The sequence below is a fragment of the Melopsittacus undulatus genome, chromosome Z (genome assembly GCF_012275295.1).
Source record: "Melopsittacus undulatus isolate bMelUnd1 chromosome Z, bMelUnd1.mat.Z, whole genome shotgun sequence".
Classification (NCBI taxonomy): domain Eukaryota; kingdom Metazoa; phylum Chordata; class Aves; order Psittaciformes; family Psittaculidae; genus Melopsittacus; species Melopsittacus undulatus.
The window spans coordinates 20934070-20959512 of record NC_047557.1 but is presented as its reverse complement, the minus strand read 5'-3'; the positions used below and the strand labels follow the sequence as shown (position 1 = coordinate 20959512).

The window sequence follows — 25443 nt, the reverse complement described above, 5'->3', positions numbered from 1 at the left end:
CAATTTTGGTAAGAACCTATCTTGTCACACCAACAACTTCACATCAGTTTTCACTCACTACATTGTGAATATACTTGTAAGCTATTTCTGGTTCCTCTTACTTTTCTAGCACCTGTCAGTTAATCTTATTCAAGGAGTGTTTTTTTACTTTTAAGGTCAGTAAAACCTCATGATTTAGCTAGGTCAATTTACTGTTATACTTCTTAGCCTTCATCCACATTAGGGCAATTTGTACTTGTGCCTTTAAGAGTTGGAGGAACACGAGTTAAGAGGTATGAACTGTGCTACATAGCTTTTCAGTTATTCTTCTTAGCCATTCACAGGATCTCTCCTATTGGTTTTCCAGATTTACTGAGGCCTATTTTCCTGAAGCTGTTTTAATTCTACTTATTTTCCTCCCTCCTTAACAATTATTACATCTCACATCTCAATGGTCAAATGTGTTTGATTGTAATGGTGAGTTCCACCAATAAATATAACCCAGAACAAATCAACAGAATAAAATGCAAAGTTTCATGAAAAATTTTCACCATCAATTTCTTCTTTGTGTGGGGAAGTCTTTCTTCTTTCAGAGTTCTCTCATCTGCTGATGCTGAGAGGCTAGGTTTTTTTTAGATCATCTAGAGCCACAGGTAGCACAGTGCCAAATATACATCAGTACATTGAACAGAAAACAGGACTTTGAAAAGTAGTATTTTGAAAAATAGTATATTCACCCAGAATTCTAGTAGCAGCAGTATTTTTGATACACACTATCCTGTCCTCTACTTACATAAAAAAAACAATAAGGAAGAATGAACTAATTGTGAATTAATACATTTGTGGAAAATGTGGTATTTTTCTGAGTATCTCAAATTTCCATTTATAAATTTAAATTATAGGAACCCTTACCTTACTTTCATTCAGTGGTGCACTGGAGGAGTGAATAAAACATTAGCCATTTGCTAGGGTTTTTTTTTTTCTTACTCTACTTTTTAGTATTTTTTAAATACATTATTTTTCCCAGATAATATGAATTAGACTGACAGAGGATTTGAAAAGCTTTATAGCAAACTATTAGAAGGCAACGAAAAATTGAGGCAAATATGGTTAGGAAGTATTAGGGACTTTAACTCTGTCCAGGACAAAGTTCTAGCTCTCCAATTTGTTTCAAGGTACCTTGTATAATCTTATTCTATCTAACAGCTCATCCTACTCATTCCCACTTCTATGCCAGTTCTAGCTTGTAACCAAGTTATTTTAATCCATTGTTCCATTAAACAATTAAAAGAGGATCAAATAAATAATAGTGAAAAGTTAGCAGCAGTGAGAAAGAAAATAGACTGAAGAGATCTCTCCCTTATGGTGGCAGTAGAACATTGCATCAGTGCAAGCTGGTGGTGCATAATTTTCATCAGGCCAAGGCAAAGACAAATGGGAGAATGAGAGGAAAATCCAATAACAGAGAAATACCGATAATGCTGTAGACCTGCATTGTATCATCTGTATCATTAAAATGAAGTTAATCTGCAAGAGCTTTAAGACTTACAGCAGCGCTGGTCTCACAGATTTCAATCATAGTTGTAGTTGCAGAGTATTTAACAACCAGCCCTCCCTGCCCAAAGCAAAATCTGTGCAAGTTCACCTCCTACACTTCACCTTAGCAAAAAACCGGGAAACATAAAGACTAACACGATGTGTTCTTAGGTACAACTACTGCAATTCATTACTAATTTTAAAAGCTCTTAATCTGTGCTCCTGCTGAGTACAACATCCCACCTCCCCTGCCCTCTTACTGACACTACAACTACCATGTATTTAAGTCCTAAATACAGAGATCAGCCTTAAAGTTTCAAGAGAGAGCTTCCACTGTAAAAGGCATGGCAGCATAAATTCAACTATCAAGAAAAAGTCTGCCACTATTTCTGCTAAAACAAGGTATTTTTACTGGTAATTAAGGACTGGAACTGCAGTAATCATACACATAAAATTTGACTGTAGTTGTTACTGCTTCTTGTATGCTAAAAGACAAAGCCCTTTATATGCCCCTCAGAGTCACCATGAACCCCAACAGAGAGAAGACCAACAATTGAAAGCAAGACACAGAAAGCCTGTAAGTGCTACACTGTTGTATTCTGGAGAGGGACTTTTTATAGAGGCATGTAGTGACAGGACAAGGCAGAACGGCTTTAAACTGGGAGAGGGTAGATTTAGATTACATATTCAGAAGAAATCATTTTTCTGAGGGTGCTGAGGCACAGACATAGGTTGCCAAGAGAAGCTGTGGCTGCCCCATTCCTAGCATTGTTCAAGGTCAGGCTGGATGAGGCTTTGAGCAACTAGGTCTAACGGAAGTTGTTGCTGGCCACGGCAGAGGGTTGCAACTGGATGAGCTTTAACATCCCTTCAAACACAAACTATTCTATGAGTCTATGATTAATTCAGAGGAAAAACACACTGCTGACAAAAGGGTGTTCACATCTTCTTCCCAGATGGCTATTTCAGCAGACCTGCTTTAAGTCATTGTCAGTTATTCATGAAGTTTCACAGCAAAACTGATCAGGGGAACTGCCCTGAAGGCAAAGTAACTTCAGAAACCATTACATGCTTCTGAAGGGAAGGTTTGCACCCCTTCCTTCCCTCCCTTCCCTTTAGGAAGTGTACTGACTTAAGTCTTAGACTTTCACTTCTCTTGTATTCTTTTTGTATTCTTCAGAATACATAGATACAATAATACAGTTGTGCTCTAGTTGCTGGGCCATATAAAACATGGAGAACAGCAAGCAGACAAATAAACCTGTGCAGGGAGAGGAAACAGGACTATGAAACATTAAAGCATGGGTACTGACACATCCTCAGGGAAACCACCCTCAATAAATTACACATAGCTATGCAGTGTAAGCATCGTGTCTGATGATGTGAGGACATGGTATGAGAGCACCCAGGCTCCCGGAACACATGCAGAAACACAGAAAACTATTTTTCCTAGGAATGCAGTGCACATACACACAGGAGTTAATTTAAAAACATATGCAGAAGTGCTCTGAATTATCAAGGCAGGGTGGTTAGAACTAGATGATCTTAGGGTCCTTTCCAACCCTAACTATTCTGATTCTAAGATGAGTCAATCTGTTTATTGCTGCCTACCTACCTACTACAGGGTGACGGCTATGCTCCAAAACCTCTCCATAACTTGCTTTAGGTTTCTTCTTGCCTTAGAGCATCAGCCCAGTGATTAACCGAACACGTATCCCGAAGCGAGCCGCACGGGATGGGCCTACCGCCGGTTCCCCACACTCGTTCCCTCACTTACGAAACCTACCCAACTGCAAACGGCAGCGGCACGGCGACAGACCACGCAGCACCGCGCTCCGCCTGCAGATCGCAGGGTCCCCGCGCCACCCTAACCCCAGCCGCCGCCGCCGCCGCCGCCGCCGCCACCACCACAGGCCCGGCGGCCCACGTCCGCGGCCCTCCCGCTTCCCGGTCCCCACGCGTACCTGGGCGAGTCTCGTGCTTAGGCACCCGGTAGTACTTGTTGCCAAACTGGTCGGTGCCCACCAGCTCCTTGTCGGGCCCGAAGAGCCGCAGCCGCAGTGCGCGCAGTGCCTGCCAAGCCCGGCTCATCCCGCCGAAGCAGGGCTCCAGCCACCGCTCGTAAGGTCACCACCACAACCCACAACCCACCACCCCCGCTGCCCCTCAAGCCCCACCCCCGACGGGTGGCGTCATACGCGTGCACCGTCCCGTTCCCTGACCTGCCCGGGCGAGCACATTCCCTGACTCCGCCCATCTGTAACGGGCATGTAAGCAACGCCACTTACCATTGGTGGAGGGCGGTCACCCCAAAATGGCTGAGCAGAGTGGGGTGGCTTCACGGTTCCGCCATGTTGGGGTTAATTTGGGCTCGTCAGGCCGGGCTCGACGATCCATTGCGGCTGCGCCGGGCCGAGGCTACCCGGAGGTAGCGGGGACCGGTGGGGAGCAGCGGGTGGGCGGGGCTGTGTGCGTGAGCGAGGAGGTCCCGGAGGCGGTGGCAACTCCCGGCGCTGTCGCTTCGGAAGCTCTCACCCGATTCAAGCCGTGCTAGGCAGGCCTGAGAAGGGGCTCCGGTCGAGAGCGGAGCTGAGCTCTGCCTCGCCCCGCTGAGTGCTCCGGGCGCGGGGAGCCGGCAGCCTCCGGAGGCCTTAGCAGGGGCTGCCCCATGCCCCCGGTGCCTCTCCTCGGAGCGTCCCGGGGGGGTTTCAGCTGTGGTGGGTCAGCAGCCGTGGGGTGGGCTGAGTAGGGACAGGGCAGGTAGCTATAACCCGGTCTGTTACTACTGTAACAGGTTCGGCAGGAGTTTTAATGTGTGTGTGGCCATGCTTTGCTTTGTGAAAAACAAGGTGGCTGTGATGCTTGTGCCCCTGCAGTTTGTCCTTCCTCTTCCCAAACTTGGCATGTTGGCAGGTTGCAGAAGGGGGATTTTTAGGTGTCCAGCAGCTTTTGTGGAAAGTGGTGATTGCATGGAGAAGCTTACTAATATTCCTGCTAAAGATTATAACGTGATAATTGTTCATTATCACAGAATCAGTTTTGTACCTGTATTTCGAGATAAAGCCAGTCTCAGTTCAGTCACTCAAACGACTCCAGCAGCAGGAAGGATTTGTGTTGCTCATTTACAGCTTTTGTGGCTCCATCATTGTAAAAAAGTTCTTCTAAAAAACTGAGATTAGCTTTGGTGATTCAGGAAACTTGCTTCTATGTGCATTTTGACAACACGATTTTACTTCATTTCTGTGCTCTAAGCACTCATTGTTAAGAACAGAAGCATAGTGGGAAGGATTTATGTTACTTGGATAGCTGTCTACCTAACATTTCCCATCCTAAGCGTTTTAATTTCGACTTTAAAAATAAATAATCTGTAGTCTTCAGTAGATTGTATTTATAACTGAATTTTAAAGTAATTTGTTTTAAAACATTTCCTTTGGGGGATTTATTGTTTCACTAAAATTCAGTCTTGACCTCAAAAGTTTTAAACTAGGTATCTTGTATACATCAGACTTCTTGTTCTAGGTGAATTCTTGCGTCCTTACATTTAACATGTTTTAAAGGAGCTTAAATGACTCACTGCTTTTGAAGCATGCCTGCAGACATGCTATTGGGGTTCTGTCTGTAACAGCCTATGTTTCTTGCATCAGGATTTTTGCAGCTGAAACAAAGTAAGGGCGCTTGGCCTTACAGCTTCTCAGTTAGCTACTTGGTTACACTTTTGTTGATAGCAGTTTTTACAAAATAGTGCTGTGGGAAGCTCTGGTCATCTTGTAAGGCTAATATTGTATCAGGTAGCATGGCTAAAGGAAGCAGAATCTGTCTCTTCTTTGATCATGTAATATTAGCATATTTAAAGATACAGGCTACTACTAAGTAGTGCAAGATCTTATTTGCAGTTAAGAAAAGTTTGCCTTGGGAACTTCATGTGGATAGTGTAGTTTTTATTTAATGTTACAGAAAACATAACACACAAATACTGTTTCCTTAAAGTAAATACTGTGATTTGTTGGACTGAATGAATCTGTCCTCCACTAGGTGTCCGTAGTTCCAAGCAATGAATCTGTCCTCCACTAGGTTTCCGTAGTTCCAGGGAATGAATCTGTCCTCCTCTAGGTGTCCGTCGTTCCAAGTAAACGGAAGTTTGGAAGGATGGTACATGATGAAGCTTCGAACTATTTGTTGCATCTAAACCAACTGCTTCTTAATCCTGCTTTTGCTCACTGTTTGCAAATTACATCCCTTTTTTTTGTTTTATATCTTGATCCCCAGATGCAGTATTACTATTTCTTTGAGCCTATTCTACATTTTTATTTCTCTTTTAACCTTCCAAACAACAAAGTATAATGTTTTTTCCTTACAAGTTCACGGGACTTATTTCCAGCCCTGTATTGCATCTGTCGTCTAGTTTTGGAAAAAATAGCAGGGATGGGTTAAGTGCATTGAGGAAGTGGGAAACTGGGGTTTGAGCTGATCAGAGCACATAGGAACATTTTGAAATTCTGCTGTGCTAGTCTTGTTAATTCTTGTTCATAGTTCTGGTTTTATTTTTTAATTGTTTCTATTGTTTTTGTTTTAAGGGTTCTAAGTTTGGAATTAAATAAAGATAGAGATGTGGAAAGAATACATGGGAGTGGTATCAACACCCTTGATATTGAGCCTGTTGAGGGAAGATAGTAAGTATATGTTTTAGTTGGTAAAAATGTATATGTGTACTTCACTGTGTTGGTACTATGGATTTATTTTCTTGTTGAACAATCAATCATATTGAGCATATTGAGATCCTGAGTATTGTAACTTATGGGCTTTGTTAACTCTTTCAGCATGCTATCTGGTGGGTCAGATGGTGTTATTGTGCTTTATGACCTTGAAAACTTGACCAGAGAAACAAGTTACACATGTAAAGCACTTTGCTCTGTGGGAAGGTAGGTACTCAAAAGTTCTATTAAAATTTTGTAATGTAACATCTCTTGCATGACAAATTAATGTGTGTTCTTATTTCTAGGATAAAAGACTGTGGAAAATAGTGCCAGAAATAGTGAAAGCTAGCATGATGCATTATGTGTTTTGGCATGCAAAAAGAAATCAAGAAACTGTGTGGTTTTATGTGATTTACTAAGTAGCAGGAATAATTGTTTTTTTCTTTATTTGCCTAACAGTTTCAGTATACGTACAATGACTGCCTCTTGTAGAAATACTCTGCATCCCTCAAGAATATACAGCATGTGTATCTTTGAATAAATACATGTTTAAGCAAAAGGAAAATTACATTTGCTTAATCCTGTTCATCTGATTGAAAAAAAATCTAATACAGATTTACAGTTGTTTTATTTCCTATCTGCTTGCTCCAGCTTTACTAATAGCTATTTTTGGTTCACCAGATGCAAAGATAATTAATACAGGACTTCTTAAAAACATGTTTGACAAAGACATGTTTGACATGAGTGGTGAGGCACTGGAACAGGCTGCCCAAGGAAGCTGTGAATGCTGCATCCCTGGTAGTGCTCAAGGCCAGCTTGGACAGAGCCTTGGGTGACACGGTTTAGTGTGAGATATCCCTGCCCATGGCAGGGGGGTTGGAACTAGATGATCTTAAGGTCCTTTCCAACCTTAACTATTCTATGATTCTGTGAAAGACAGATGCATTCCTGACAAAAATGAGACATTTCTGAAGAACAGGGTGCTACCATATTGTGTGTAATCTATACAAAGACTCAAACCTTTATTGACTTGTCTGGGTTTCACTGCAGGCAGTAAAACTTTCTCTGTTGTGATCATTAAGTCTTCTAGGAAAAGCTTTTTTCCTTGTTTTTAGATAGCAAAGTTGTCTAGTAGGTGAGGGCTTTATCTGAGACTCACAAAGTATGTTCTACTGTGTGAAAGATTAGTAGCTACATTTTCCCTCATTTTTTTGTAGTCTTCAAATTACTTGAGGTCTAAGAGCTTCATGAGTAAGACCGACAAGAATAGAACAGATTTGTAACAGTAAAAGCCCTAAATGGTATCTCAGGCCATAAGAACGAAAAAGGGTAATAGAACATGCATGAAAACCAGTGAATAGGAACAGAATTTACTGCAAGTCAGCTGCATTTGATAAGAGTTTGATGGCTGTGATTTCTTGAACAAAATTAATTAAAACTGTAATTAAGAACAAGTAATAACTATACATACCCAAATGTCAAAATAGAGATGAATTCTGAAACAGATACAGCAAACTGAAGAAATACATGGTGAGAAGACAGCATGGAGACTGGCAAATCTGTGCTAAAAATGACACTATCATTAACTTTAGTTGGGTCAGTAAAAATATTCCTTACTTGAAATTTCCATTTATGAACACAGTTGATAGTCTGTTTCTTGAGTAGGTATTAAGATGCATCCAGGCAATTTTGTTCCTTATCAATTGAGTAGAAGCATAGATCACCCTAGTAGAATCCAATTCTGTGTGACACAGTAATGATAGGCTTGTTTTGCTGTCATTTGTGCATAAAGTGTCTACAGTAGGTTTTTTAGCCTCTTGTTATTTGTTCCTAGTTTTTGTGTAGCTTTTTAGTACATTTTAAATATTTAGTGTAGCTAATTAGCTTCAGATAGAGCTTCAGATGTTGGAATATTATTCATACGGAGTTCCTGATATCTTAAATGAATTTGTAGTTACCAATAAGAAATGCTTCCCATCTGACTGTCTGGCCCTTATCTTTGAAGCATATGATAATGTCATGTTGTTAATGTTAACCCATATTCACAATGCAACTGTGCTCCCAAAGTTTCTTACAGGAAAGGTAGAGGTCTTTGAAGCTCTTTATGTATAGACCCTGAACTGGACCTGCTGAGTTTTAGCGCGTTCTAATGTCCAGCTGTGGTTTAGCTAGTGTTTCTCTCTAGAATGTAGGGCCACTATGCAAAACCAAGAACTTTCCTTGTTCCACTGGGAGTCAGCACACACAGCTTTACATGTTTTTGTGGGATCTGTGACAAAAACTGACATTTGAGTGTAACTGAACAGTACCAGCTTCTAGGTAATACACAGCTGATGCTTGTCTGTAAGGTAGTCTCTTCTGCTGAAAGCCCTTCAAAGAGGAATGAATGGCAGTGACCTTACTATCCATAGAATTAATTATGTACTTTGGTAGAAAACTTTTGGGACATTCGGTGTAATGGGAAAAAAATGGGTATAAAATACAGCCCTGAGAGGTGAAGTTGGGCCAAGTGACATGAAGCTGGTACTAAGCCTAGCCAGATCAAAGATTATTCCTGCAGAGCTTCTCAAGAATATTTCAGTTCATTCCTTAAACCCTCTGGATTATGGAAGAAATAATTGCTTTCACTTAGTGCTGAGCACAGTCCAGTGTTGTACACCTGTACTCTTATTACCAGGATAATTAGTTCTGTAAGTTTAGGGTTGGTTTTTTTTTTCTTCTGCACAGTGCATACAAAAGCCTCTGCAAGAGTAAGTTCGCTCTCAGTTAGGAGTGATTTCCTGCTGCTGCAGGTCGTGAAGATTATTAGCTTGGTCCACCTGTAGAATAAGTGAATAAGATCTGTTGTTTTTTAGCTCTATGGCAAAGTAACAGGCTGCTTTCAGCTACGCCTCAGAGATAAGTGATGCAGGAGTTAGTAAGCAGAGCTCAACAGTTGCTCAATAGTTCCCACTTGACGTCTTCAGTGCTGGCTTATGGCTTATGGCAAACTAAAGATATCTTGTGTGCTTTCTAGCAACCCAAGTGAGCAGGAAAGTTTACTAGCTCAGGTGTAGTGCCAGATCTGTACAGAAGATCTGCATCTGTGTTTACACAGTGATAGCCGTGATAACTGCAATGGTTACTGCTTTGGAGGCCAGGACACCTGAGAGAGCAATGCAGAGATAAGAGCTGAGGTGAAGAAATCTGAGCCCTTCTGAGCTGTAGATGGAGCCAGCTGAACTATTTTCACAAGTGTATTTTGTCTGGCTGGAATGGAGTTCAGTTTCATCCTACTAGCTTGTATGGTGCTATGGTTTGGATTTGTGACCAATCTTGCTATCATGCTGTTTTAGCTATTGCAGAATAGTGCTTGTGCAGTGTCACATATAGTCTGTTCCTCACTGTGCTCCCTTAGCAAGCAGGCTAGGAGTGGACAAGAGGCTAGGAGGGAATACAGCTGGGACAGCTGACTTGAATTGGCCAAAGGGATATTGATGTTCAATACCATGCAACATAATGTGCAGCAACAAAATTGAGGGGGAGGGAAGTTTTTAAGGGGCTGTCATTTCTCAGGTCCTGGGTAGTAAGGGATTGCTTTCGCATTGCCTGCCTCTTTTTTTTTTGTTTGTTTTATTTTTTGTAGGGTTTTTTTTGTTGTTGGTGGTTTTAAATTTATTTTATTGTTTTGCTTACTTTTACATATTAAAATGTCTGTATCTCAACCAAGTTTTCTCACCTTTGCCATTTGTATTCTCTCCTTCATCCCACTGCATGTGGGATGTGAGCAAGCTGCCGTGGTGGTGCTTAGCTGCCTACAGTTAACCCACAACAGCGTGGTTAAAAAGGTTAAAAGATCTGTAGTTACTTGAAACAAAGGCTCTTGGAAGTAATTAACATTGGTTGATAGAAAATTGAGGCACAGAAACAACTAGTTCTTTAACGTACAAAATTTGGTTTAAGAAGTTTAAACTATGTTTTCAGCTTGTCATCAAATTATCAAGACAGTTGTAAGATGATTATCAAGACACTAACAAATTGGAATCTTTTCCTTAATCTTAGGAGCCATCCTGATGTACATAAATTCAGTGTGGAGACAGTCCAGTGGTATCCTCATGACACTGGCATGTTTACATCCAGCTCGTTTGATAAAACCTTGAAAATATGGGATACAAATACTTTAAAAGTAAGAGAACTTCTGCAAGTTACAGGCATGTTTGTATATATATTATTCATTCCACAAATGCAGTTCTACCAGAGCTCAACAGGACCAAGTATCCAGAGGTTGAAAACTAATGAATTGTTAGAACTGTGGGTGCAGGTCTGTCATCATTGTTATCATTGCAGGGACACAATAGAGAATAAATTTTGACCTCTTTTTGTCAGATGTGAAACCATATTTGCAGTTACTAAATCTTTTGATAACTCAAAAGTTCAGTTTACTTCCCCGGTAGCTCTGTGAGCATCACTTAAGGGGCAGTGAGCTTGTGAAGACTGATTGACCTGTTGTGCCACCAAATGTTGTATTTGAAAACACAAAAAAAGTTACTTTTAAGTTTTTTTTTTTTTTCAAATACACTTTATTTTAGAATGGGACAACAAAAGCAATTGTTCCTGAAAGTAATTGTACTGGTTGTTAAGGCAAATACAATGTTTCTGTAATTTTCAGATTCACAATGTTAAATAATTTTCTGTGATGGTCTTTTTGTGGATTTTTCTTTGTTTCAGTTATATTGGTTTGGGTTTTTGTTTCTTTTTTTTTTTTTTGCAGGGGGTTGGGGTTTTGTTTGGTTGAGTTTTTGTTGGGTTTTTTGTTGTTTTTTTTTTTCTTTAGGAATTGAAGATAGTCTGTGATGTTTGTGAATGACAAGAGACTTCTAAATTTAAATTAAGTGCTTTCCTCCTCTTGCCTTCTGTCTCCATATCCTAGCATTCCCATTTGATGTTTTTTTTTCTTGCTAACTTTTTTTTAAATAATTTCCATTTATGCCTCTGAATAGGCAGTTTTCTTGGTCCTTCCTTTGAGTCACCTCAGAGCTCTAGCCTAGTTGTTCTAATCTTGGAAACATACTTACTTTGCAATGTTTGTGTGGCATGGTTTCTAATCAGGAGGGTTATTGTTAGTATGTAAAAAGTAATACTTGTATTAGTCTTGTAGCTGTTACTTGAAAAACTATTAATAATGAGAATTTTAATACTGATAACTCGTGCTGTGATTAATTTAATCTTGTTATAAGTCTGCAGATGCCTTTCACTTTAAAGGAACAGTTTATAGCCATCACATGTCTCCAGTTGCTACAAATCATTGTTTAGTAGCAGGTATGTATGTGTTTTTAAGAAATGCCATGTGTATTTTGGTCTGAAAGTAATAAGCAAGTGTAATATTCAGTAGGGTTTTTTCCTCTCCCCGTCTTTGTTCGTTGATAAAATATAATTGGCTAGTTAGGTGTTTATGAAAATATCATGTTGTTTCTTCTGAAATAATGCATCAGATAAAAATTCCTAGCTATAATTAGATTACTTTTCATTACATAAGTTAGCATTTGAATGTTGTTAGATCCAAACATAGTAAACAGTGTAAATGAGCTCTGTGCATGTTACTTGCATGTCCACAGTAGAATTACGTTTAGCAAAAAAAAAAAAAAAAAGTTTGTTGGTTTTTTGTTTCTTTTTTTAATGCTTAAGTTTCTTAAGTACTGTTCTGTTTACCCCCAGTTTCTAAGTTGTCTGTTATACAGGAAGTTTACTTGGACTAAAAATGTAAATCCATTAATAGAACCTGTTGCTCTGACTAAATTAACTGTTATGCAGCTAACATTTTTCTTCTGTTTCTGTCTTATTGTTAAGATTTTTTATTATTTTCTAAAATGCTGGGTTGTTTTTTTATCTGTCCTTGTTTGTTTCTTTTGTTACAGTTGGTACCAAAAGCCCCAAAGTACAGCTCTGTGACTTGAAGTCTGGATCTTTTTCTCACATTCTGCAGGGTACTTTTAGTCTGAAACATAGATGTTAAACAATAACTACTTTGAGTAAAACAAGTCCTGTAAAGAAACACTGTATACAATGTATTCTTTGTAAGTAACATGAGTAATTTATTTATTGCCAGTTGTGAAAGTTACACAGTGGCGAAAGGTTCTTCTGGGTGATCCTGGTAATGAATTGGAGAATACAAATACTAATTAATGAACAATTATTACAGATGTTCAGGCGTTTTCATGATCTAATTGATAGTGATAACTATTTATTACATGTTTAAGCATAGACAGTGTTTTTGTGTTCATAGAAATTTGATATGGGTTGCTGTTTCTTTTGGGGTTTTGGTGGGATTTTGGTTGGGTTTTTTTTTTTTTAAAAAAAACCCAAACTAACCAAATACACACACACACAAAAAAAAATCACTCTTCTGAACAAAATATCCTGTGGAGGTGCTTGCATGGCTTTGTTTAGAAGTTTTTATATAACTGGCAAGTTATTACTTGCTATAGAAAGGTGATATCTCATCCTTTTCATTTAACCAATTCGGTAAACACAGGGGCTTTATTGTTCTGCAAGCCATTCATTTTTGTACTCAATGTTTTCTAATGTTTACTTTTTGGAGTATGAGTATATATACAAATGCTCAAGTGAAGGCAATTACAAAGTAAATCATCATGCTTCAAACCAGCAGAGCAAGAGCCAGGTCTGATCCAGGAACTTTAAAGGAGCGTTAGCTCAGACAGCAATGTGGAAATGCAGCCTTATTTCTTCACTGGCCAGCTCAAGTCTGAAAGGTGCTTTCATGGGATTCAGAGCTTAAGTCACCAAATCCTTCCAAATTAAATTTGCTGCAAGGGGTATGTCAATGTTCTGTTTCGAGAACAGACAGCACCAGAGAGTGCAGACAAAAAAGTTGTTCACTGAAGAATCAGTTTGGTTCCAGCAGAGCTACTTGATTTTGACAAAAGAGTTAGTGCTTTCCAGGAACAAGCTGATTGTGTCTTTTCTGATATAGTTAGCTTAAATGCAGTATTAGGGGAACAAGCAGAAGGAGATTGTCTTCCACTGAACATAATAATTCTTTACAGAACTTGAACCACTTAATAGTGTCTTGGAAAATAGATATGAGCATTTTTTCAAATTGACTAACTCTAGCAGCCGAAATGGAGGTGAATGCTTGTCTGTAATTTACTTAATGGATCCAAAAAAATGTGTCTACCCTGAACCTTCCAGTTGTATCCAGTGCTACCTGTGTTATAGATATTTTTTTCCATTATCCTGGACATCACGGCCCCTTGATTATTTCAGGTAATAGAAAACCAGCTACTAGAAGATATACCAGGAGCAAGGTGGTTCACATAGATTTAAACTGCATTAGCAAAAATACATTTGCTACAAATTGTATTTACTATAACTTAAGGTTTTTTTCAACAATGTGTTTCTAGTATTACATGAAGCATGATTGTTACCTTTCCGTCTAAGACACCTTACACTCCTACTGCCTCTATTTATGAAATTATATTCATCATTTTAAAATCTTACCAAGTTTCAAAGTGTGTGTGTGTATGTACATAATACGTATCACTTACCCACTAAGCAGCCCTGGGTATGACATTTTATCTTAATGTCTTAATATTTCAGACCTAATTAAGGGAAAAATATTCCATATTCAGGACAAGAGTATTTGAGCTGGGTGAAGTTTTAGTCTTAAGTACATAAGGTAAATATACTTTTTATTAAACATTTTGAAAGGAGTTGGAGAAAAGGAACTGGAAAGTACCTTCTGCATATGAGAACACCAGTGCAAACATTAAACTTAATAAAAGTATTAGAAGTAAATTGCAATTCCACTTGAGCAAGAGGAAGAAAGAGAAATAATCTCTAGCGCAAAATAATAAGTTTTCACAACATTCACATTCATATTACAGTTTATTGGTTGGTTCTATAGAATGAAGTATTTGCTTTTACTTTTAGCTATTTACTTAAAATGGTATGTATAAGCCTTTTCATTTAACTTTTAGGTCACAGGCAAGAAGTACTGGCAGTGGCTTGGTCCCCACGTCATGAATATGTTTTGGCAACAGGAAGGTAGGGATGTTGTTGGACTGTTACATGCACTAAAAATGTCTGATGGTAGAACTTTTAATGTTCATTTTGCGTGGTTTTTACAATTCAAATGCACTTTTCAAGTTTTTTTCATCATTTACCTTAACTTAGTCACAGTTTTGTAGGTCCTGCCTAAAAAAAAAAAGCCTGAGATCCAAATTATTAGAATCATGGAATAATCAGGATTGGAAAGGACCTTAAGATCATCAGATTCCAATCCCCCTGCCATGAGCAGGGACACCTCACACTAAACCACGTCACCCAAGGCTCTGTCCAACCTGGCCATGAGCACTGCTAGGGATGGAGCATTCACAGCCTCCCTGGGCAACTCATTCCAGTACCTCACCACTGTTACAGTAAAGATCTTCTTTCTTATATCCAATCTAAACTTCCCCTGTTTAAGATTGTAGGGTTCTGAAATACTAATTGGATTTAAATGTATATGAAAATGATAGAACATTATTAAGACACATACTTTTTACTGTTTATTAGCACTCGTATTGCTGATGTGTTTTATAACAAAGTAAAATGTTATATGCTCAAAGTACCATTCTGATTAATCACCAGTAATGTCAAAGAGCATAACTTGTGTAGCTTTGCTGGTGGGTAATAATTTTCCAAACTGCAGTGAGAACATAGATTTTATGTTGATATTCCTGGGCTTTTATTTTTTTCAGTCTAAAAAATCCTCTTGACTTACCTAGAAGTTTTGCCTAATTTAGCTTTTAATTATAATGTGACATTGCTTAGTTTCGTGGTTGGCATGTCTTTTCTTTTGAATTGCAGAGATAAATGGCCATTTTATAACTTGAGAGTGAAATTTAATTGAGTTGATATCAAAATTGCATACCTTTGCCTTCTGATGTCAAACCTCTTAGTTCAGACATGAGCCAGTGCAAGCCCCACGAATTTCAATAAGGCTAAGTGCAATGTCCTGTACCTGGGTTAGGGTAATCCCAAGAGCAAATACAGGCTGAGCAGAAAATGGATTGAGAGCAGCCCTAAGGAGGAGGACTTGGGGGCATTAACTGATGAGAAGCTCCACCAGTGTGAGCTTGTAGCCCAGACACTATCCTGGGCTGTGTCAAAACAAGTGTGGCCAGCAGGTCAGCAGAGGTGATTCTCCCCCTCTGATCTCATGATATCCCATCTGGAAGACTGCATCCAGTTTTAGGGGTGCCAACACAAGAGGGATGTGGACCTGCTTGAGTGGAAGGTCACAAAGATGGTCAGAGGGCTGGAGCATTCTGCTACAGAAACAGGCTGAGAGAGTTGGTTTTGTTCAGTCTGGTTTTGTTCAGTCTGTTCAATCAGGCTCCAGAGAGACCTTATAGCAGCCTTCCAGTACCTAAAAGGGCCTTGCAAGCAATCTGGAGGGTGACTTTTTACAAGGGCATTTAGGCATAGGACATGGGGTTATGGCTTTGAACTGAAATAGCATAGATTCAGATACAGGTATTAGAAGGCAGTTCTTTACTGTAAGGGTAGTAAGGCACTGGCACAGGTTGCTCAGGGGAGATGTGGCTGCCCCATCCCTGGCAGTGTTCAAGGCCAAGCTGGATGGAGCTTTGAGCAACCCGGTCTAGTGGAAAGTGTTCCTACCCGTGGCAGGGGAGTGAAATGAGATGTTCTTTAGTGTCCTGTCCAGCACAAACCATTCTATATTTCTGTGATATCTATTAATGTTCTTAGAATATTTCTTTGCAGTAAAGTAATATGCTGTCTGCATACTCAGTAGGAATATCACTTGAAAGTTAATAGAATCGGTCTGTAGTATACAGGGAAGCACAAAAGAATTGATCAGTCATTAGCTTTGTCAAATATAGAACCGATAAGTAACAGTTAATTTTGTTTTGGTCAGTTGGAATATACTATTTATATTCCTCATATACTGCACTGTTTATGGACAACTAAATTGCTGGGAAGTGTCCAAATACTTTCATTAAATACATCTACACTGATGACTTAGTGCATGGGAAACAGTATCTTCTATTAATTTACTTCCCATCTATAACTGGGAATCTTGGGAATGCACGGAAAATTATACTACTGAAATGCTTAAACCAAACTGGACTTAAAGGTGTTATACAAAGTGCACTGCTTGCAATGTTGCAGTCCGTATGTATGTAGTCCCAAGAGTGACCATGACTTTTGTTGCTGGCAAAGACAAAGGGTGAGCAAAGCATGAACGTGTGGTGGCCTGGGAACCAGAATGAATCTCAGCAGCCTGAAACTTGATGGTTCTTTCTTTGTGCCACCCTGGTAGACAAAGCCAGAAAGTTTATACAAAAGCAAGAAGCACTGCTTCTGTGCCATAGCACTGTGTGAGAACAGAGCATATAACCTGTATGACAGCAAAGCATATAGACCTATCCAGCCTACAGGTCACCAGCCAACTTCTGTACCAGTCATACTATAGATTTGTGATATCAAGATCTTAGTTCCCAGACAATCATTATGGAGAGTGGTGGAGTCTGTAGCTACGATTTACTCAACAGAAGAATTAGCAAGTTTATTCCTAGTCTATGTGGGTATGTAAGAGTATTGTGCTAATGACAAAGAGGCAAGTGTATTGTAAAAAAAGGTTCACTTTAACTTAGGTGCCTGTAGTGTACTAGCTATGTGTATGAATACTTGTAAATGAATGTCTGAATTCTGACAAAAATATTTTCATTAAACTATTGGCTTGATTGTGACTGCATAATATGTAGTTCAGAATAGTTGCTGAACCAGGGTGAGTGCAGGTTGGTTGGCTTAAGATAGTTATTGAACTAGAGTGCACACAATTTCCTTAATGTACGCAAATCTGTTTTAATTAGTGCAGATGGCAAAGTGAAATTATGGGATGTGAGGAGAGCATCTGGATGTCTGAGTACACTTGATCAGCACAATGGAGAAAAGTCCAAAGCATCTTCAGAGGCAGGTAATACAGAATATAACTGGTGTAATCTGTAGGTAACTAGAAGTAGTCTTGTATTTCATAAATGTATTGAGTGCTAAAACTAGCAAGGACAATAGTGATAGTCTAGTTATTGTCTATTGTGTGACACTAGCCATTGAATTTTATTCAGTTACTTCTGTTACAGAGGCAGTGTTTGTCATTGGGGATCTTGCTGGGGGTCTTTGACAATGGTATTGTATCATTCTAAATGTTTACCCCCGTAAAATGGGAAAAGTTGCCATCTGTTTTATGGACAAAAGAATTCACTCCTGCTGGAGATAAGGCAATCACTTCTTATTTTGTAAGCTGTGTCATGTTAAGGGGGTGTTTTTACCCCAGTGAGAGGCTTATCACCCTATAAGGGGGAGGATTTCACCCCTTTTCCTCTAAGTTTGATGCATTTATTACTACCCCAGGAAAAGTAAGACCCTGGAGACTCTTGAGCCTGATTAGCCGATCAGAGTCCTCTGCAGGCACTCCAATGGACAGCATACTATATCAGAAAGTGATTCCTACTCTCCTATTCAGAGTGCACAGCAACAGATTCACCCATCAAGTTAAAAATTTTCTAAGTTCTTAATCCAAGTTAAATATCTGAAAACTCAGACAAAATAGATATTAACTGAGCACTTTTATTAAGTAATTTTGACAGTTTTAAGGTTCAAATGTTGCTGGTAACAATATAATATAATAACTCAGATAAGCAACATGAAAATAATGTATAAAGCCATTCAAAATCATGCATAAAGCTAAAATTCAATCATTAAATATGCACAAATGTGTACTTTTCTTTGCCAATATGTGTCCCTGTCTGCAGGAAAAGATGGGTTCAGACCATCAACTGATCCCAATAGTTACAATGGATTCTTCCCTAGTTTCACACACACACAAACCCCCACACCCTTAATTTTGCATACTTATGTGATTTAATGTGAATTAGTAACTTCCCACCCCACCCCCCTGCCTCCTTTTACTGATTGGTCTACTAATGTGCATAAGGATTACATTATTAAATGCCTAACTATGCATGGTCCTAGGAGGGTCTACTGACCTGGGCAGGGGTCTTTGAACCTATGGGTATGACTTTTAGTATTAAAGTGAGGTTGTGATGAGGGAAGTTTACAAAAAGGGCACCTAATCATGTATTTCAGGCTCATGAAAAATATTTTGACAATTGTCCTGGTGTTATCAGGATGTATCAGACTTCAAGGATAGTATTTCTTGATTAGAGATTCATTAGTCTAGTTTTTCTCAGTCTTGTTTTCCTGTCAGCCTGCAAGGCCAAAGTTTCTCCAGCTGTCAGTTCTCATTGTGACTCGCTATTGTTTCTCAAGCCTAGTGATCCTTTCAGGGTCTTTCACAATAACACAGGTTTTAATTTCTTAACTAAATATCCATGGAATTGTAACTATATATCATTATGGAGTTTATGCCTATGGGCTTTTAACTAAACATCTATGGAGCTTGGGTGCCTCTAGTCATACATATTTTGGTGTGGAATTCTCTCACTTTACAATCTTTGTCTGTCAGCTGCTCAGAAATTTATCCGTACATATTGTCTTCACATTCCTGCGCCTTCAGGGAGTATAATAGCCTGTCCACAGTGTCTTCACTCTGCTCCACTCTCTGTTCAGTTTATTATAGCATGTGCTAAGGTTGCAGGGTTGCTTGAAGAACTGTTGTAGGGTAGATTGTGTACATGCTAGCCATATTCCATCCCAGAAGTAGCAGCTGCATTTTAGCCTAAAATTTCTTTAGTATTACAAAAGAGTTTGAGAATTTATGGGGGGAGAGAAGGGATTGGCGGAAATTACAGACGTTGTTCCGAAAGCTGTTCCTGTTGTTAATTGCCCTTATTTAGAAACAGACAACAGAAACAAAACCCACCAAAGCACATTCCCTTTCCTGTTTAAATTAGTCCACTGCAAGCATCTAGAATATTCTCTTATGTGGTGCTGTAAAATCAATTGTATTCCTTTTATACTGCATAAAGTATACAACAGAGTATAAATTTATGATTATATTTAATTATACAGGAAGCTAAATTACGTTCTTATTTCACTGCAGTCATATGGATTAATGATGCCTTGTATCCGTTGTTACTAACTGCACCATTAATATTTTTATTCATCTTCAGGTCACATTTCCTTGCCTACAAAAAAAAAAAGCCTGAACAAAACCCAACCCTAATTCAAAGGGAAGGTTTTGAACTTAAAATTATAGCTCATTATTATTGTAAATTCTGGACAAAAAATATGTAATTTTGTCAGGCCAAAAAAGTACTTGAGCCGTTGCTGCTCTGAGGTAGAAATAAGTAGTATTTGTAATCGAATTGTAAAGTAGGAACTGTTTCATGCCTCTGAGCAAAGGGGTTTTTGTAGCATAGATTATAGTGATTAAAGCATACAATTCTGTCTCACTTGTATGTGTAACTTAAAATTGTATGTAGAAAAATACACATAAAATTCTAAATTCAAAATAATTTTCTAAAATGTCAGAGGACATGAAGTAGCAGTATTTGTTTTAATAATAGTTCTCTAAACTCTCTGCTGTATAAACTGTAATGTAATATAAATGTTTGGTTTTGAAATTTCATTGAAGTTCAAGAAATTACTGAGATGAAAATGCTCTAAGGAAACCTATGGATTATGAAAAAAGAAAAATCTGGGCAGATTATTCTATGAAAAATTGAATTCTGTGTAATTCACAAGATAATTAATGCCATTCCATTGAGTGTCATGATGTCTTATTTAAATACAACTTTCTTTGCAACTTTATTTCTCTGAGAGGTTCAAGATTATTTTTAACCAATCTCATGGCAATCACATAGACTAGGATACTAAATACATTGAAATGTAGCTTAAGTAAGCTAAATGTGGCTAACTTTTTCTAATAAAGTCTTTGAAAAACAGTTAACAGCTCTTACCCAAAAGGTACGTCTTAATTATGTACTGCAGTATAATGCAGTGATACCTTGTCCATTTTTCATGAGTTCATTTATGGGCATCATAATTAGGTTTGCTTTGGTAGCACTGGGTTGAATTTAGCTACTTGAATACACATAAGAATGTGCAGTATTGCAGGATGAACTAAGTAGAGATGTTCATATATATTATATATATATATATAGATAGAGTTGATGTAATAGATAGTACTCTATAAAAAGTGTAGAATAGACCTACAATAATTACCTAGTCCAGCTGCCTATCCACTTCAGGGCTGACCAAAGGCTAAAGCATCTTATAAAGGATGTTATCCAAATGCCTCTTAAACTCTGACAGGCTTGGAACATCAGCTGCAGCTCTAGGAAGCCTCTTCCAGGGTTTGACCACCCTCAGTAAAGAAATGCTTCCTCATGTCCGATCTAAACCTTGCTTGGTGCAGCATTGAGCCATTCCCATGTGTCCTGTCACTGGATCCCAGGCAGAAGAGCACAGCACCTCCCTCTTACCTTCCCCTCCTCAGGAAGCTGTAGAGAGCAATGAGGTCACCTCTCAGCCTCCTTGTCTCTGAACTAGACAAGCCCTGAGTCCTCAGCTGCTGCTCACAGGACATGCCCTCCAGCCCTTCCAGCAGCTTTGTTGTCCTCCTCTGAAGGCACTTGAGGACCTTCACATCCTTCTTGAACAGTGGGGCCCAGCACAGCACACAGTGCTCCAGGGGAGGCTTCACCAACACTGAATACAGTGGAAGAATTACCTCTTCTGACTGCCTGGTCATACTGTGATGCACTCAGGGTACAGTTTACCCTCTTGCCTGCCAGGGCACAATACTGACTCCTGTTGAGCTTAGCATCAAACCAGCACCCAGAGGTCCCTTTCTGCAGAGCCGCTCCTCAGCCACTCTTCTCCCAGTTCATACGTGTGTCCTGTGTTACTCTGTCCTAGGTGCAGAATCTGGCGTTTGGACGTGTTACATTTCATCCCATTCATTGCCCAATCCTGCAGTCTACCTAGATTGCTCTGCAAGGCATCTCATCCCTTGGGAGAGTCAACAGCACCTCCCAGTTTGGTATCATCAGCAAAATCTAATGGTGCGTTCTGCTCCAGCATCCAGGTCATTGATAAATATGTTAAACAGAACTGGCTCTAGAACTGAACCCTGAGGAACACCACTAGTGACTGATCACCAGCCAGACACTTTTATAAACTAAGAGTTTAAAATTAGTAATTTACTGATACATTGACATTTAAATAACATTTTCAATACTATGCATTGAAATAAAAATGTGTATACAAATAGTAATTCGTCTGCAGAAATCTGAAGCAGGTTTTTCTTTTCCTCACAGCAAACAGTGCTCACACTGGGAGGGTTAATGGTTTATGCTATACAAATGATGGACTTCATCTGTTAACCACTGGTACAGATGATCGGATGAGACTCTGGAACAGCTTCACTGGAGAAAATACATTAGTAAGTTATCAATGATCTTCAGTTATGTTTTTAATTCCTTTACTTAAGTAAAGCTTTACTTGCCCTTTTTTTACTTAGAAGATTTATAATTTGTGCAACTGTCATTACAACTTTGGATATTCATTTTGTAAAGGATATAGCTGCTTAATCTAATCATTAGAAGATTGAGTAAGCTTTTATTTTTTCAAATTTCTTTTATTACTTCTTTTGTTATTTCTACTTAGTAAAAAAAACAGTATCAAGAAGCTTGGATCTACTTAAAGATTGAATATAGTAACTTCTCATGGTTTAAGCCCAGTCAGCCACGCACCTGCTTGCTCACCACCCCTCCCACCCCACCCCACCCCCTGCCTTCTGGAGGGATGGGGCAGACAATCGAAAGAAAGTAACTCCCACAGGCTGAGATAAGAACAGTCCAATAACTAAGGTAGAACACAAACCACTACTGCTACCACCAATAATAATAATGATAAGGGAAATAACAAGGGAAGAGAATACAACTGCTCACCACCTGCTGGCAAATACCCAGCCTGACCCAAGCAGTAATCTAGCCCTTGCGGGTAACTGCCCCCAGTTTATATAGTGGGCATGACGTGCTGTGTTACGGAATACCTCTTTGGCTAGTTTGGGTCAGGTGTCCTGTCTCTGCTTCCTCCCTCCTTCTCCTCCTCCCTGGCAGAGCATGAGACTCAGAATGCCCTTGGTCAGAGTAAACATTACTGAGCAGCAACTAAAAACATCAGTGTTACCAGCGTTGTTCCCAGGCTGAAAGACAAGAACACAGCTCTGCACCAGCTACTAAGGAGAAAAAATGACTGCTACTGCTGAACACAGGGCATAATTTCATAAGTTCATTTTGTGAGTGCAGTTGAAAACACTTCAGACAGTAATGAAAATCTTAATATGTAGTGACTATTGCTAGAAATGTCTATATTCTTTTTTTAACTGTTAGTTGTCAGTATGCTAGCCACAGGGCAGTTGTCCATACCTGATTGACTGTCTGGCTTTCTAGCAACTTTGTATTCTTGTGAAATCTCTTCTGTGAAGTTGTGTAGCAATTGTTAAAGTGTTTATTCCTTTACATCTTCATTGCAACCAGATGGGGAGGGAGGAATATTAATCTTCACTGCTTTTCCATCCCTTCCTATTGCTTACTTTTTGCTAAAAGTTCCTGTTTAATTTTCTGTTTACTAAATATATGTTTATTTTGAAAGAAAAACATACTAGATAACTCACTTTCTATGGGGTTGTAGCCAGGTGTGGTTATGGTCTGTCACTGCTAGCAGAAAAGGAAGAAATTTTACTCTACTTTGTAATATTTTGCTTCTGCTGCTGAGTTTCAGAACACAGCAAAAATAATTCTTTATGAACATTTAAATGGAAGAACTTTTCTATCTCCTTGCTACCCATATTTGCCAGCTTGTTCTCAGGACTTCATATGCACACATCTTTCTGTCTTGAAATCACCATCACAAAACTAGAAAATACAGTTTGTTCACTCTCCTGTCACCAGCTGGATGAGCATGTTCTAGTTTTCTGTGCCTGTTAGCCTATGAAACAAATTAACAAACTATTTTACAATTTTTTTTTTAGTGTGGAATAGCTTGATATCCTGCCTTGATTTTTCAAGTTTAGAATTATAGTGTCCAGAGTAGTTTTTTCACACATGGCCCAGAGGTATTGCTTAAACTAATTTTAAGGCACTAGCAGACAAGTGTATATACAGGTCATACCATAGTCCCTTTATTTACCCTAATAGTGGCAGTCCTTTTGATCTCAGTGTTTTTTTTTTTTTGTGGTTTTGTGTTGTTTGTTTTTTGGGGTTTTTTTTTATATTTTTAGCAATGAGCCAAATCTGGGGCCTAGTGTGTCATTTCAGCTACTAAGAGAAATTAATGTTGTAGTCACATGTATCTTGCATACATCCTTTATCACAAAAAGAATAGGAAGTCCTGATTCACCAAGCATAGAAAGAATCAAATAGGAAGCAGTTTTCTTGTTTGAGGTTTAAGCAAGAAGCTTTAAATTGACCCAGAGAGCTTTGCTAAAGTGTGTATGTAAGCAAATCTCTGCTTTTTGCAGCAGAAATTAAGAGCAGAGGACAATAAGAAATTAATATGAAATTAATAAGAGAGTATTGTAGGACAATACTATTTGAAAACAAAAATATTTTATATATAATGCTATGTAGTATTAATGAATTTAATTTAAAACACCATTATTAGAAAGAATACTACCATTAAATCATAAAATAATATATGAATTTAAGGTGTTCATAGTGAACTTCTTCATAAAAGAATGTTTTATTTGTCAAAATTCTAATGCTTTGTTTTGCTTGGAGGTAAGCTATGTTGTTCTCATTAATGTATTTCTGTATTTTCTCATGTATGCATTTCTGATGTCTGATAGGACCTAATTAGACTGATATATCCAACTGCAGTATATGCTAGCATGTCTGGAAACTTTTCACTTTCAGCCTTTGGTGAGATTATTGTTTGTACAGGAACTTGAAATTAACAGATGCTAATGAGCTATGCAACTTACACTACTTCTTTTTCCAAGGCTTGCCCCACACCTCACAGGCCAGGTCTTAGAAATGTAGCATTTGCTCTTATCCTAGCTTTCCTTATAAGGAGCAGTACTGAATATCTCAGTGGTGATTTGGCTTTGGCTAGAATTCAGCTTTGGCAGATTTTTTTTTCCCCCCCCCCTCTTCCACTCTTAACTGGTCCATATTTTAGCAAGTTATTCTTTGTTTCTCCTCCATAAATCTCTTTCTTCTAATCCCTTTGCTTTCCCCTTTACTTATGCCATCCTTCTGCCTGGCCTTCAGTTGTTTTCAGTACTACCTAATCATCTCCTACTGTTTCTTTTTTAATCCATGAGGAACAGCTGAGAGAGCTGGGGTTCAGTGTGAGGAAGAGAATGCTCTGGGGAGGCCTCAGAGAAACTTCCAGTACAAGTCTTCTTTGCCCCTCTGCTGTGGTGAGACCCCACCTGGAATACTACACCCAGCTCTGGAGTCCTCAGTACAGGAAAGATATAGACCTATAAGGGCAGTTCCAGAGGAGGGCCACAAAAATGATCAGAGGGCTAGAGCACCTCTCCTGTGAAGAAACACTGAGAGAGTTGGGCTTGTTCAGCCTGGAGAAGAGAAGATGCCAGGGAGACCTTGTTGCAGACTTTCAGTTCTTGAAAGGGGCCTAAAAGAAAGATGAGGAATTTTTAGCAGGGCCTGTTGTGACAGGATGAAGGATGATGGTTATAAAGTAAAAGAGGGGAGATTCAGGCTGGACATGAGGAAGACTTTCTACAGTGAAGGGTGGTAAAACACTGGCACAGGCTGCCCAGAGGGGTGGTTGATGTGCCATCCCTGAAGACATTCAACGCCAAGCTGAATGTGGTTCTGGGCAACCTGATACAGTTCAAGATGTCCCTGCTTATTGCAGGAGGCTGGACTGGATGACCTTTGAAGATCACTTCCAACCCAAAGTATTCTATGATTTTATGATTTATCTACTGTTGTGCATAGGGAGTTCTTTAAATATCTGAGAAAAAAAAATTATTATGTTGGATCATCTAGGAAAATATCTGAGGCAGTAATTTTGTACCACTTCTAATTTCAGTGGTAATTTAGGTGATTGGTGTAGATCTGGCACACAACAGCCTATGCAAATTCAGTTTCTAAGTGTGAAACTCCTTGGTTTTAGACATAGCTTTCTCTTTTTTTTTTCTTTTTTAAGGTTGATATTAAGGAGAGTGAAATTTAATGAACAGAAATGATAGACATCTGTAATTGGAAATCTCAAGAGTTGTAAT

At 38.9% G+C, this 25443-nt stretch overlaps 2 protein-coding genes across 2 annotated transcripts in view; one reads left to right on the top strand and one right to left on the bottom strand.

Annotated features, from left to right (window-relative positions):
- Positions 1 to 3666, bottom strand: part of NDUFAF2 (NADH:ubiquinone oxidoreductase complex assembly factor 2) — a 69869-nt gene extending 66203 nt beyond the window's left edge. The window contains exon 1 of the mRNA XM_034073002.1: positions 3480 to 3666. Coding sequence (XP_033928893.1) covers positions 3480 to 3606 — 127 coding nt within the window. The 5' untranslated portion in view covers positions 3607 to 3666. The remainder of the gene's footprint in view (positions 1 to 3479) is intronic.
- Positions 3667 to 3807: 141 nt separating this feature from the next.
- Positions 3808 to 25443, top strand: part of ERCC8 (ERCC excision repair 8, CSA ubiquitin ligase complex subunit) — a 31639-nt gene continuing 10003 nt past the window's right edge. The window contains exons 1-9 of the mRNA XM_005151927.3: positions 3808 to 3943; positions 6090 to 6185; positions 6333 to 6434; positions 10251 to 10374; positions 11426 to 11507; positions 12104 to 12172; positions 14186 to 14252; positions 17090 to 17193; positions 21500 to 21624. Of these exons, the coding sequence (XP_005151984.1) occupies positions 3867 to 3943; positions 6090 to 6185; positions 6333 to 6434; positions 10251 to 10374; positions 11426 to 11507; positions 12104 to 12172; positions 14186 to 14252; positions 17090 to 17193; positions 21500 to 21624 (846 nt within the window). The 5' untranslated portion in view covers positions 3808 to 3866. The remainder of the gene's footprint in view (positions 3944 to 6089; positions 6186 to 6332; positions 6435 to 10250; positions 10375 to 11425; positions 11508 to 12103; positions 12173 to 14185; positions 14253 to 17089; positions 17194 to 21499; positions 21625 to 25443) is intronic.